Source organism: Hypomesus nipponensis, chromosome 22 (genome assembly GCF_054491055.1).
Source record: "Hypomesus nipponensis isolate SF chromosome 22, ASM5449105v1, whole genome shotgun sequence".
NCBI lineage: Eukaryota > Metazoa > Chordata > Actinopteri > Osmeriformes > Osmeridae > Hypomesus > Hypomesus nipponensis.
The window spans coordinates 778435-791469 of NC_140382.1; the positions used below are offsets into that span (position 1 = coordinate 778435).

General features: G+C 41.4%; 1 protein-coding gene across 2 annotated transcripts in view; it reads right to left on the reverse strand.

Moving 5' to 3' along the window:
- Positions 1-12543, reverse strand: part of dqx1 (DEAQ box RNA-dependent ATPase 1) — a 49156-nt gene extending 36613 nt beyond the window's left edge. Inside the window, exons 1-2 of one of the 2 annotated variants that reach the window (XM_084686681.1) lie at positions 12214-12543; positions 2816-3174 (exon numbers count right to left, since the gene is read on the reverse strand). In XM_084686681.1, coding sequence (XP_084542807.1) covers positions 2816-3133 — 318 coding nt within the window. In that variant the 5' untranslated portion in view covers positions 3134-3174; positions 12214-12543. The remainder of the gene's footprint in view (positions 1-2815; positions 3175-12213) is intronic. The other variant, XM_084686682.1, reaches the window with a different exon arrangement.
- Between the last annotated feature and the right edge of the window lie 492 nt (positions 12544-13035).

Below are 13035 nucleotides of genomic sequence, written 5' to 3' on the forward strand. Positions count from 1 at the left end.
GACCTTTCTGCAGCATTTGATACGGTTAACCATTAGATCCTGCACGCCAGATTTTCTGAGATGGGCATCACTGGCACTGCATTCCGGTGGATCTCATCCTACCTGTCGGGAAGATCCTACCAGGTCTCCTGGGAAGGCAAAGTGTCGGGCCCCCGCCAGCTCTCCACTAGTGTCCCACAGGGCTCCGTCCTTGGACCCCTCCTCTTCTCCCTGTACACCACCCCGCTTGGACCAATCATCACCTCCCGTGGCTTCTCCTACCACTGCTACGCTGACAACACGCAGCTGTAGTTGTCGTTCCCCCTGACTGATCCGGGGATCTCAGCTAGGATTGAGGTCTGCCTCACAGACATCTCCACCTGGATGACCGAGCACCACCTCCAGCTGAACCTCGCCAAAACAGAACTCCTCATCATCCCGTCCAAACCGTCCATCTCCCACAATCTCTCAATTACCCTGGGATCTGCGACGGTGACCCCTTCATCCTCTGCCAGGAACCTCGGGGTGACCATGGAACCCTCACAGCCCACATTGCTGCGGTCTCCCGGTCGTGTAGATTCACCCTCTACAACATCCGGAAGATCAGGAGACACCAGTATGAGCATTCCACCCAGCTGCTAGTCCATGCACTTGTCCTCTCAAAATCGGACTACTACAACTCGCTGCTCGTCGGTCTCCCAGCATGCGCACCCACCCTCTCCAGAGGATTCAGAACACGGCAGCCCGTCTGGTCTTCAATCTACCCAGACACTCCCATGTTACCCCGCTCCTCATCTCCCTCCACTGGCTTCCCATCACGGCCCTGTATCAGATTCAAGACCCTGGTACTGACCTTCCAAGCAGTGAACGGGACTGCACCCGACTACATCAAGTCTCTCCTCCAGCCTTACCCGCCACTTGCGGTCTTTTTCTTCTACAACAGTCTGGTGGTCCCACTGCTCAAGAGCGCCCGGTCCCAACACAAGCTCTTCTCCTGCCTAGCCCCCCAATGGTGGATTCAACTCCCCACCTCCATCAGAGACACTGACTGTCTCCCCACCTTCAAGAATAGGCTCAAGAAGCACTGTTCCGGGAGTACAACGGCACTTAGGAATGATTGGCTGGACTCAATGTTTCAGGATCACAAAGACTCTTATTGAGTCTTGTTGCTCTTGTTGGTTGTTGATGGTTGTGATGACAAACAATTACAGGTTCAAAGGGCTTTAAACATGTTTAATATCCAGTGTCACCATGGTCCTTTAACATTGGTAGTCTGCTAGTAAAACCAAAGGAGAATAAGTAGGTAGTTAACTTCATGATGCAGATTAAGAACACAAATTACATTCTCATTAGGGGGTGAGCCCCCCTAAAGGTCTGATCCTAGAATCGCCCTGGTGAGGAGGAATTTGTTTCACATTTGTTATATGCGCCATTTTGTTGGAGTTAATCATCAAAGGAAGATCTACACCAGAAGTTAATTTTCTGCAGAAAACCAAAGCTTTTGAGAGGCATTTCAACTCCAGCAGTTGAAATGTAGCAATGCTGTGTGCACACTGTATCGTGGTTTTTTTCAACGAGTGATTGGGGTCAGAGGGCCATGGTTTAAGAGTCACAGTTTGCTACTGATATGAAGTATGTCCACTCACTATGAATGTCTATCTCTCTCCATCTCTCTCACTTTGTTTGTGACTTGCTCACCTCCCCCCCAATACAAAGACACGCTCCCCCAAATGGGAAAATAAATTACAGTAACTCAAAACAGATCACTGATTGGATGCACAGTAACTAACAGTAACTAACAACATTGATTGACAGAAGAACAAAATGCAATAATGAGAGTTATGTGCACCAGGACAGTTGTTGGGCTATCGAAGCATGTAGCAATTACTTATGCAAAAGTATAAATTGCGTGTTAATCATAAACATCGATAACCAAACAACGATCCTGGTCCATCTTTCGTACTTCTGTCGATCAATTTCTTATTTCCTGTTAGTGTGCATCTAATCAGCGACAAAAGTGTTGTACCTACCCTTTCCATTTTGAGTTAATGTAATTTTGTTTCCATTTGGGGGAGCGTGTCTTTGTATTCTGGGGAAGGTGAGCAAGACATCCTATTTGGGGGGAGTTGACTCGTATTTGGATGGAGTGTTTTCATTTGGCTGATGTACTCGTATTAGTGGGTGTGTTTTGCACTTCAGGGCCACCATAGTAAACCACTTTGAGCAGAACCCCCCTATGGGGCAGTGCTCTACAATATAGAAAAAAACTCACCAAAAGTCGCTAATGACTATGAAATCTCGCAAAAAGTTGCGATATTGCATGGTTATATATTGCGTCAACCTTAATGCTGTGTTCACACCAAACGCAAAGCAAATTATCTGCGCGTCAAGATTACATGTAAAGTCAATGCAAACACGCAAATTTGCACTATTCGCGTCTACCTCTTGATGATGATTTCTTACTAATTAATGATTACTGCTAATATTATCTAGAAGTAGTGGCTAGATAGAGCATCATATACAGTTGACAACTTTACGTTACGGTACTTCTAGTTCTATCTAGCTTAATTTAAAGCGCAGCGGTTAGTTAAATTTGTTGGTGATGGTAACAGCTAGCTACTATTAAGATAATATTAGAAGTCGGCCTAATCATCCTAGTAAATAGTAACCATTTTAAAATCTAGTTTTGCAAATGTAATCTAATATAGCGTTTGTTCTAGCTAGACACGCCTTGCCAATCCCGATTTTCATTGAAAATGTATTGCAATTTGTTGCAGCGCTGCTGTGTGTGTGAATGCCCCATTCATTAAGTTTTGTCATTTGCCTTCCCCCTCACCTGTGTGCTCTTGCCTGTCCCACTCCGGGCACTGACTACCACCATGCTGTGGCTCTCTAGGTGTTCCAGCAGGCTGTACTTCATCCTCCACATGGGCAGGCTCCTCCTCTCCTCCAGCAGAGAGTAGTACCGAGAGGAGAAGGGCAGTCCGTCATATGGGTTCACCTCCAGATCCCCTAGCCCCACATCTTCTGTGCTTCCTACGTCATCATCAAGGTCCCCAGACAGGAGAGAGGAGACAGAGAGGGAGTCTAGGGCTGAAGGGGGGCGCAAGGTTGAAGTGGGGGACGTCGAGAAGGTGGCGTTGGGTACTGACATTGCAGGGAGTGTGTGTGTTTGTGGGGCGGGGGGGTATTTGCCTATTCGTGGACAGAAGAGAAGGGATGAAAAAAAAAATGGAGTGAGATTTTATTTTTTTTTGATTAACAGGCTATTTAAGTCTATAGCCCCACCTCACTGATATACCCTAATGCACAATGATACTCCTAAAAACCCATGTGAATACATAGTGAAGGAGCAATTCTATAGGGAGTTACATTAGTTTCATAATTCACAAACAAACGTAATACGATTCACAAACGTATTTCATGATTCACAAATAAATGTAACGCGATACACAAATGTAATGTGATTCACAAATAAATGACCCCATTACATTTGTTTGCAACCTGACGAACACAAGTTACAAATCGGAGAACACGAGTTACAAATCCCTGCATTTGTGTGTGGATTTTTGGAACTTTCCTGACGTGCTTAGATTCACAAATGCATTTTTTATAAAATATATCCTCTGCAGCCTATCAGATGTCTCTTCCAATTTCACAGCTCACACTTGCTTAGCTAGCTTTAAACGTTAGCCTAGGAAACACTTAAAATTACTAAACATGGATTCTGCCATTCTCAAGAATATTCAATCACGTATGATAATCAGCTTCATAAGATTAACAAGCAATATTTCACCTGCATGCTACCAGGCAACATTGCTCGTGATCTGAAGGAGACAGTGTCTGTTATGGCAGGTTTATATATTATGCAGGTTGTTGAAGTCCACATAGACACGTTAATGTGATCGGTTAAATTGGAAGAGACAATCTTTCTGCTACAGAAAATATATTTTAGAAAAAATGAAAAAAGTGAATCTAAGCACGTCAGGAAAGTTCCAAAAATCCACACACAAATTCAGGGATTTTTAACTCGTTTGTCCTATTTGTAACTCGTGTTCTCAGATTTTTTACTTGTGCTTTAAGATTTGTAACTCGTGTTCGTCAGGTTGCAAACAAATGTAATAGGGTAATTTATTTGTGAATTGCGTTACATTTGTGAATCACAAAATACATTTGTGAATCGCATCACATTTATTTGTGAATCATGAAATACATTTGTGAATCGTGTTACATTTATTTTTGAATCATGAATTACGTTTGTGAATTATGAAACTAATCTAACTCCATAATTCTATGTTATGGAGTTTTAAACAGCAGTGATACAGTAGTTGTGCATGTACACACAGGTTTGTCTTGTTATAAGGCCTGTGCAATCAGACAGCTTAGTGAAGAGTGAGTGGTTTCTCTCTTCAGCAGCTAAAAGCCTGTGCTATTCCATCTTTCCCTGGAATGTCTGCATTTGCCTTGTAGGCATGTACACTAGACCACAACAAACACAGTTTGATGTACCCAACCAATCACTCACAGACATTAATTCACTGACACATACAACATATAAAAACAGTACCGCACCCAAGGTAAACACATGACAATTACTACACTGGAACAAATGAAACATGGTCACTTATATTTATCACACACTAACACCTGAGTACTATCCTTACTGACACGCCTAAAAAACGTAAATGGAGTAAGGGCAAAGAGACAACTCAATAATGCAATACATAGAACACCAGTTTGCCTAACTGCCTTTGTCAATAAATGACTGAAGCTAGAGATTCATGGATACAGTCAAAAATTACTTAACTCGATAGGCAAATTGTACAAAATTGATTTAAATACACATTAATGGCAGGACCCAAATAGCCCAGTGGTAGTCTGTGTAGGGTAAGGTAGGGTCAGTAGGGTAACTGATGTCAAAACATTACATAAGGTAGAATATCAGATTGATTTTAAAAGCATCAGGGTAGGCTTTGTAGTATTCATCAACAAGGACAGATTACACTTTCCTATTGCCTAGCAAAAAACGTTCTCTACAGAAGGGAGACTGCCATTTGAATGAAAGGGAGAAAACTGGCAGAAACACTGCAATATCGCTAATTTTTATTTTATTTTTGGACAACGTAGTCAAGGTGACAGGCGTGTGTTGTTAAGGTGGCTGCCTTAACTGCAAAGTGCTGCGGGAAACCCTGGATGTTAACCTCTTTCAGAAGGGTCAAATTATTGGCATGCATCAAGCAAAGAAAACATCTAAGTAGATTGCTGAAACTACTAAAATTGGGATAAGAACTGTCCAACGGATTGGACTCTGGAGCAATGGAAGAAGGTCATGTGGTCTGATGAGTCCAGATTTACCCTGTTCCAGGGTGATGGGCGCATCAGGGTAAGAAGAGAGGCGGCTGAAGTGATGCACCCATCATGCCTTGTGCCTACCATACAAGACTGTGGGGGCATTGCAATGATCTGGGGTTGCTGTAGTTGGTCAGGTCTAGGTTCAGAAACGTTATGCACCCAAAGAATGAGGTCTGCTGACTACCTGAATATACTGAATGACCAGGTTATTCCATCAATGGATTTTTTCTTCCCTGATGGCACAGCCATATTCCAAGATGACAATGCCAGAATTCATTGGGTTCAAATTGTGAAAGAGTGTCTCAGGGACCATGAGACATTTTCACACATGGATTGGCCACCACATAATCCAGACCTTAGCCCCATTGAGAATCTTTGGGATGTGCTGGAGAAGACTTGGCAGTGGTCCCACTCTCCCATCATCAATACAACATCCTGGCAAAAAATGAATGCAGCTCTGGACAAAAATAAATATTGTGACATAGCAGAAGCTTATCAAAACGATGCAACAGCGAATGCGTGCCGTAATCAAAGCTAAAGGTGGTCCAACAAAATATTAGAGTGTATGACTTTTTTGGGGGCCAGGCAGTGTATATTTGGATAAACAAACATGTTATTTACATTTTATTATGTTGGTTGTAGGCTATAACCTATCACTTAACACCCAACTTCACTACGTTGGTAACAAACGGCAAACCATGCGTTTACCCCGATAAAAACTCTGATCAATTTTAAAAATCATAACACAAAAAAAAACAACCTGATTGATGATGGTGTTGGCTGTCCAGTTGGCTGTTGGCTGTGTGAAATAGGAAAGCTCTGAGGAGGTGAAAGGCTTGGTGAAAGGCTTGGTGACCGGCGCAGAGAAATGCATGTCTAGTGTGAACAGCCTTCGGCCATACGTAGATGATCGTGGCGCTTCGCAGCCAGTGTTTTCCAGGAGGACACCTGCGACATTTTGAACTTTGCAAAGTGCCCGGTTCTCCAGATAATCGTGAGAAACTAAAATGGGACACACACAAATAAATTCTGGAATTCATAGAGAGATAAATTACCGTAACTTTCGGACTATAAGCCGCGCCTTTTCTCCCATTTTAGTTCACATTTAGTCATTTAGCTCTTATCCAGAGCGACTTACAGGAAGTACAGGGACATTCCCCCCGAAGCAAGTAGGGTGAAGTGCCTTGCCCAAGGACACAAGATCATTTGGCATGGCTGTGAATCAAACTGGCAACCTTCAGATTACTAGCCCGACTCCCTCAGCCATCTGACTCCCTTATATAACGGTGTAAAGATCTATGGATCTTTGCAGCTAAGATATCAGTACATTATCGCTTAAAAATAAATAAATATTAAAAGATGTGCACACATTTTCAAGGTTTTTCAAAAGTAGCCAAAGTTAAGTGGTTAAATAATTGTGACGCTATTAACTAATTTTGCAGGGGAACCCCTAGCACTCCCTCCACTTGTTGAAAACCACTGCTGTAGACCACTGCCGGTAGCGTAAGAGGTCCCATTATCGTCCACCTAGCTCTCAACACTTGTTAGAAATGTTACCAAAATGTCTTTATAGTACAAATTAAAAATGTTATGTCATTGCATTGTACTTTATTATATAGATACACACCTGTATTATAACATTCCGGTTTTGAAATCCAATCAGGATATGCCTAGAAATGTTACTTCCCTGATTTTAGCAGTTAGCCAGGGGGTCCCATTATCGTACACCCAACCACTTTTAATGGAGGAACGTCAAGATTGACGCTGAAGAAGGCAGATGCTACACATACGGTTTGAGAGCATATTTAGATACTCAAATCTTTAAGTAAGAAGCTGTAATTTGGTGTGAAGCAATATAAGATCTGTACATATCGATAAGTTACTTTCTTTCGTTGCTGCTGCATATCTTCAAGAAATTAACGGAAGAAACGGTTATGGACGATAATGGGGCCCCGAACGTTGGAGATTTAGAGTGGACAATAATGGGGCCTCTTACACTATGTGCGCTGGGAGCGCACCGTTTAAGTTTGAAAGTTGAAAGGTTTGTGTGTCTGAAACGCTTTGTGATACAGTACAGTTTACACAGCACAGTATATGTTCTGTAGCTACTATTGCACTAAATGGTAACACTTGAATACGTTATGCAAATATGCAACTTGTTTGTTGAAATATTAATAAATGGGAGTTTCTAGGGCTGCACGATTATGGCCAAAATGATAATCACGATTATTTTGATCAATATTGAGATCACGATTAATTATCACGATTATTTGTTGATTTTAACCTAATCAAATGTTATTGTCACAATGCATTGTACCTGCATAATGGATGTGAATAAAACTCAAAATATACCATCAATAAAAAACAAATACATAGGGCTCGACATTAAGGCTTGTTCGCTTGTCCGGGACAAGTGGATTTTTTTGTAGGGAAAGTGGAAGAGAAATTCACTTGTCCCACTGGACAATTTAAAACTCACACAAAATAAAATGCCACGTTACTTTATGTTATGTTTATTCTACCGATTTTATTTGACCGAATTCTGCATTAGCAAAACACAGATCTGTGTTTGCTCGAGTGGCTTAGTCCCAAGATCTCTACAGACCTTGCAGCTAATTTAATGCTCAACAATTGAACGGGGGCTTATTACTTGAAAGAGGAATTGGAAAACTGTGCCTAGCTCAAGTAGGCTAATGACTAGTAGAACATAACATTTCAGAATAATTTCAGTAAATCAAGCAGCGCTGCAAGACCCAGTTAAATGTTATCCACCTTTTTCCTGGTTAGCAAATTTACCCATGATTCATAGCGGGTTTCAACCGGAAGCCGGTTTTCGTTTTCCGGTTCGAAGCTTGTGTACGTTTGTTAGACCGTAGACTGCTATCTTGTTTGCTGTGAAAGACGGTGTTTCTCCATGGATGAAGCACAAATGGACAAAAAACGGAGGTGGATACACACCATGGATGTTTTAACAAGTCGTGACGACAGTACCGTACAGTCTCTCATCCATCCCGTCTGACGGAGTGGCTAGATGACATGAAGCAATGACCCAATGTTAGCTAGCCTACATCGACGTTGTTAATTACCTTTTATTTTCTGAAGGTGTTGATGGCGAAGAGTTGCGTAATTACACAAGCACAGTAGCATATACTTACTATACTTGCATAGTAACAAAATAGGTAGCCTACAGTATTGTTGAAGAAAGACAGCAGCTTTATATTTTTGAAGGCAGCAGTAGAGCCCAGTCAGTGTCAATAAAGCTAAACATACAGCATGGGTAGCGTAAGGGGTCCCATTATCGTCCACATAGCTCTCGACGCTCGTTGGAAATGTTACCAAAATGTCGTTATATTACAAATTAAAAACGTTATGTCACAGCTTTGTACTTTAATATATAGATACACACCTATATTATAACATTACGGTTTTGAAATCCAATCAGGATATGCCTAGAAATGTTACTCTCCTGATTTTAGCAGTTAGCCAGGGGGTCCCATTATTGTCCACCCATCCACTTTCAATGGAGAAATGTCAGTTTGACGCTGCGGAAGGCAGATGCTACACATACGGTTTGAGAGCGTATTTACATACTCAAATCTCAAAGTCAAGAGTGAGCGGCCCCATTATCGTCCACTCTAAATCTAAAACGTTCGGGGCCCCATTATCGTCCACAACCGTTTCTTCCGTTAATTTCTTAAAGAAGATATGCAGCACCAACGAAAGAAAGTAACTCATCGATATGTACACATCTTATATTGCTGCACACCAAATTACAGCTTCTTACTTTGAGATTTGAGTATGTAAATAGGAAATAGCCTAACCCTAACAGGAGAGTAACATTTCTAGGCATATCCTGATTGGATTTCAAAACCGGAATGTTATAATATAGGTGTGTATCTATATATTAAAGTACAAAGCTGTGACATAACGTTTTTAATTTGTAATATAACAACATTTTGGTAACATTTCTAACGAGCGTCGAGAGCTAGGTGGACGATAATGGGACCCCTTACGCTAACGCTGAGGGAAAGTGGAGTCAATGACATTTACTAATTTAGCAGACGCTTTCATCCAAAGCGACTTCCATTGAGACAGCTTTGCAAAGTGCATTGGTCACTGATAATAACAACAAGCCCCAACAACATTGCGGGTAGCCAAAACATGAAGCACATTGTGAACAACCAAAATAAGTGCCAAAGGGAAGAACCATAAGAGTATGTAGTTCAGCAAGTTACAATACATTAGCTACAATACATTGAGACGGCAGCCGGGTTAGGGAAGTCATGTAGCCATGCAGCAGCTATTCTGTGTAAAGTAAAAATATAATACTAAATATGCCCAGCACTTGACAAAATGTACTTTTACACTTGTAATTTAATATGTTCATGCTTATTGTATTTATTTATCCACCTACAATATTGATAGTGATGCCATTATTGCATTATTGCGTAGCCTAGATGAAGCTCCGGATCAGGATACAGTTCGGTTGGCTTTTTTTTTAAGAAATGGAACATACACACAGAGCAAACATACACTTTCTTTGGAGGGTGTTTTAGTTTCAAAGCTGCAAACCACGCTGTTTTGCATTCCTTATTCCCTGGCATGGAGTGCAAGCGGGCGATGGACACTGACAATTTCCTTGAAGTTGTTGATGTTCGAAGCAAGACGTTTCCGACGAAAATCTTCAATTTTCTTGAATTGATATGGCAACCGACAAGGGCACAAGTGTAACCTGAACTCATGTTAACAACATTTAATTAAACACAACTTATTCTAATCAATGTAGGCTAATGTTGCCTTCTCTGTCGATATCATGGTACGCTAGTAGAGGTTAGACGCTGAACAGGAAACACAAAACCGGAAAGCGGAAGTAGTTCAGTACCCATTGGTTGCTGGAGAAACAGGTGGATACAGCTAGCAAACTAACGTTAGCTAGCATCGCTAATGACATTGGCTAACTCAACTTCAATCTATCCTCTGTATTTGCAAGCTATCTAAACTCACACTGTATCTAAAATAAGGCTTTAGGGATTAGCGAAGGCAGGTCACAAGTAGTTTTTTTTGTTTTCTTTGTTAAGATAGCAGCCTTATGAACGACTGCTATCAGGTTACTCTTCTCTGTAACCGTCTACATCTAGAAACTGAGCTGCATGGTGCACGGAACAACTCTGACTGGCTCATGGAGGCACGTGATCAGACTTTAGGTGTATTCGACTCCATGCAGCGCCGCAGCCGGCTGCAGCCTGCAGATTGGAGAAAAAGTTTACCATATAGCCCAATACATAAAATGACAAATTTTCCGACTTAAGGAGACGTTTATAACTCCTCCCCGACAGCAAGCGGCAACTCTCGCTGGTCCTTTCATGCAGCCACAGCTGATGTCGAACGCACCTATTGGTTTACGGAACGCTAGATTGGCTTTGCAAAAAAAAAAAATTGATAAGGAGCGTTCTATGAACGGAATGACGCATTTTAAATATCGCTCGATCACACAAATTTGATCGTGGGAAGCCAAAATCTAGACCGTGATTAAAATTCGATTAATCGTGCAGCCCTAGGAGCTTCCTCAAGCAGCCATCTCGAACCCTTACATATGGTAATTAAACATTAAAACACGGCGGCTTATAGTCCAGTGCGGCTTAAATATGTACATCATTCAATTTAGCTGCTGCGGCTTATATTCAGATGCACCTCATAGTCCGAAAATTACGGTAATGTGTTTACTGATGTCAAAACTGCCTGCAGATTGCAAATGTACATGCAAAGCACTGCATGGTGAATTATGACAACTGGCTCAACCATTGTGCATGTAATGACTGATGTTATGAACTAAATGTCTAGATGTTTGTGGTGGTAAGACAATTTAACAGAGAACCAATATAATAAATGTTGATCAACATAACATAAGTCATTGATGACATAGGAAACAGCAGACAAATGAAGGCTACATAATCATTTGCATGAATGTAGCCTACCACAGCATTTGCAATTTGACTACAATAGATGATGTGGAGGTTGAACAAGTACTTCAGAGATGACAGAGAATTTCCATTTTGATCTGAGAAATATAGGTACCAAAACCACTGAGAAGAACTGTCATCACTAGCTGCATCATGGGCACTGCACTATATCTATAATTCCAGAAATCTGTGTGTCACCGACATCATCGTGAGCACTACTATCAATAGTTCAAGTAATCTGTATTTGTGTGTTTCATTGACATCTTAAACATCGACTGCATCACAGGCACTGTGCACTAGTTTTTATTAGTAACCTAGCTTCCGATGGTGCACTTTTATTTTGAAAGGTGCTCAAGTTGATATAGCTGTCTGAGTTATACAGTTTCATGCCACCTACTAGCCAATCAGAACCCCCCTCCCCCTCCCCCTCCCATGGGAGAAGTCTAACATTAATTTGGAGGATTATAGCATAAACATCAACAAAGGGCACTAGGCCTACAATTATGCATGGTGATATGTATACTAAATTGTTAGAACGTTTGTTTTAGGGATATAGGCCTACATTGATCTATTTTTGACAACTCTATTACTAGCGAATGGAAGGAAGGTCCATTATTATCTTATGATGCTCATTAACCACCATGCGATACTGTGAGAGGGGATGTGAGAAACTGTTAAGAGGACAAAAGGATGATATTGAAACTTGGCTCCTGTTGACGAAAGACCAAGGATGACGCCACCTGTAGGCTACGCAACTCTTCCTGCTTTCTTGTTCTCTCCCTCCTTATTACTCTCTCTCTCTTTGGTTTCTCGTGTCAAGATAGAATCGACCTGCCAGGGGCGAGGTGTCAGCTGACAGTCACACACTCAAAAGCAATAACCATTAGCATTTAAATATAATTATGAAAAACGTACATCTTACCTCTAATACATCACTGCTATTTCGCCAAAGCGAAAGCAGGACTCCCGGATTTCGATAAATATTCTCCGATGTCAGTGGAATGCACAAGGCTATAGTCCACTGTTTACTGTTGCACGCTAGAGTCCACTTAAATGTCTCAGAACGGACACCGAAAGAACAATCGAGAGGGTTATTTCAATTTGCTAAATCATAAATGCTCATTCCTTAGGTTTACCAGGTCCCTGGCTTATAGGCTATCTGTGACTGATGACACGGATAGAAAAAGCTAGTCGTTGATCTGTTAATTCGCCGCCATGTTTGACAGTCTCACCGTGCGCAGGTGGAGTCTAGTCAAAGGGGCGGAGTTGTAATCTGCTGGCTGACAAAAAAAAGTAATATAGTCTAGGCCTATGCGTATCAGTGACGGCTGACAAAAAAAATGCTGAGGACAGGAGAAAGAAAAAACTAGCTACTAGCGTGTTTGTAGCAATAAACCGACTATAGCAACTTAAAGTAAATGTACTAAATAACTAACGTAATGCACCTGAAGTGTATGCCCATCTTCCATAGCTCTAAATAGCAAATAGCCTACATTATCATACGGTGTAGCCTAGCGATTGTATTACAACACAAATAATTAAAATTTAAAAATGGGCCAGGTGAACGGAACATAGCCTATGCAAAATCACTGCGGGCATGGGAAAAAAACCTATGTTTAAAAAAATGAAAAGCAAGATAGTTACAGATAATAACTCTTTATCAATCACATAGGCCTGTTCCATAAAGCGAGTTTAGCGAATAAGCCAGATGTCAATTAGGTGGACGTATTTGTAGTTCATTCGG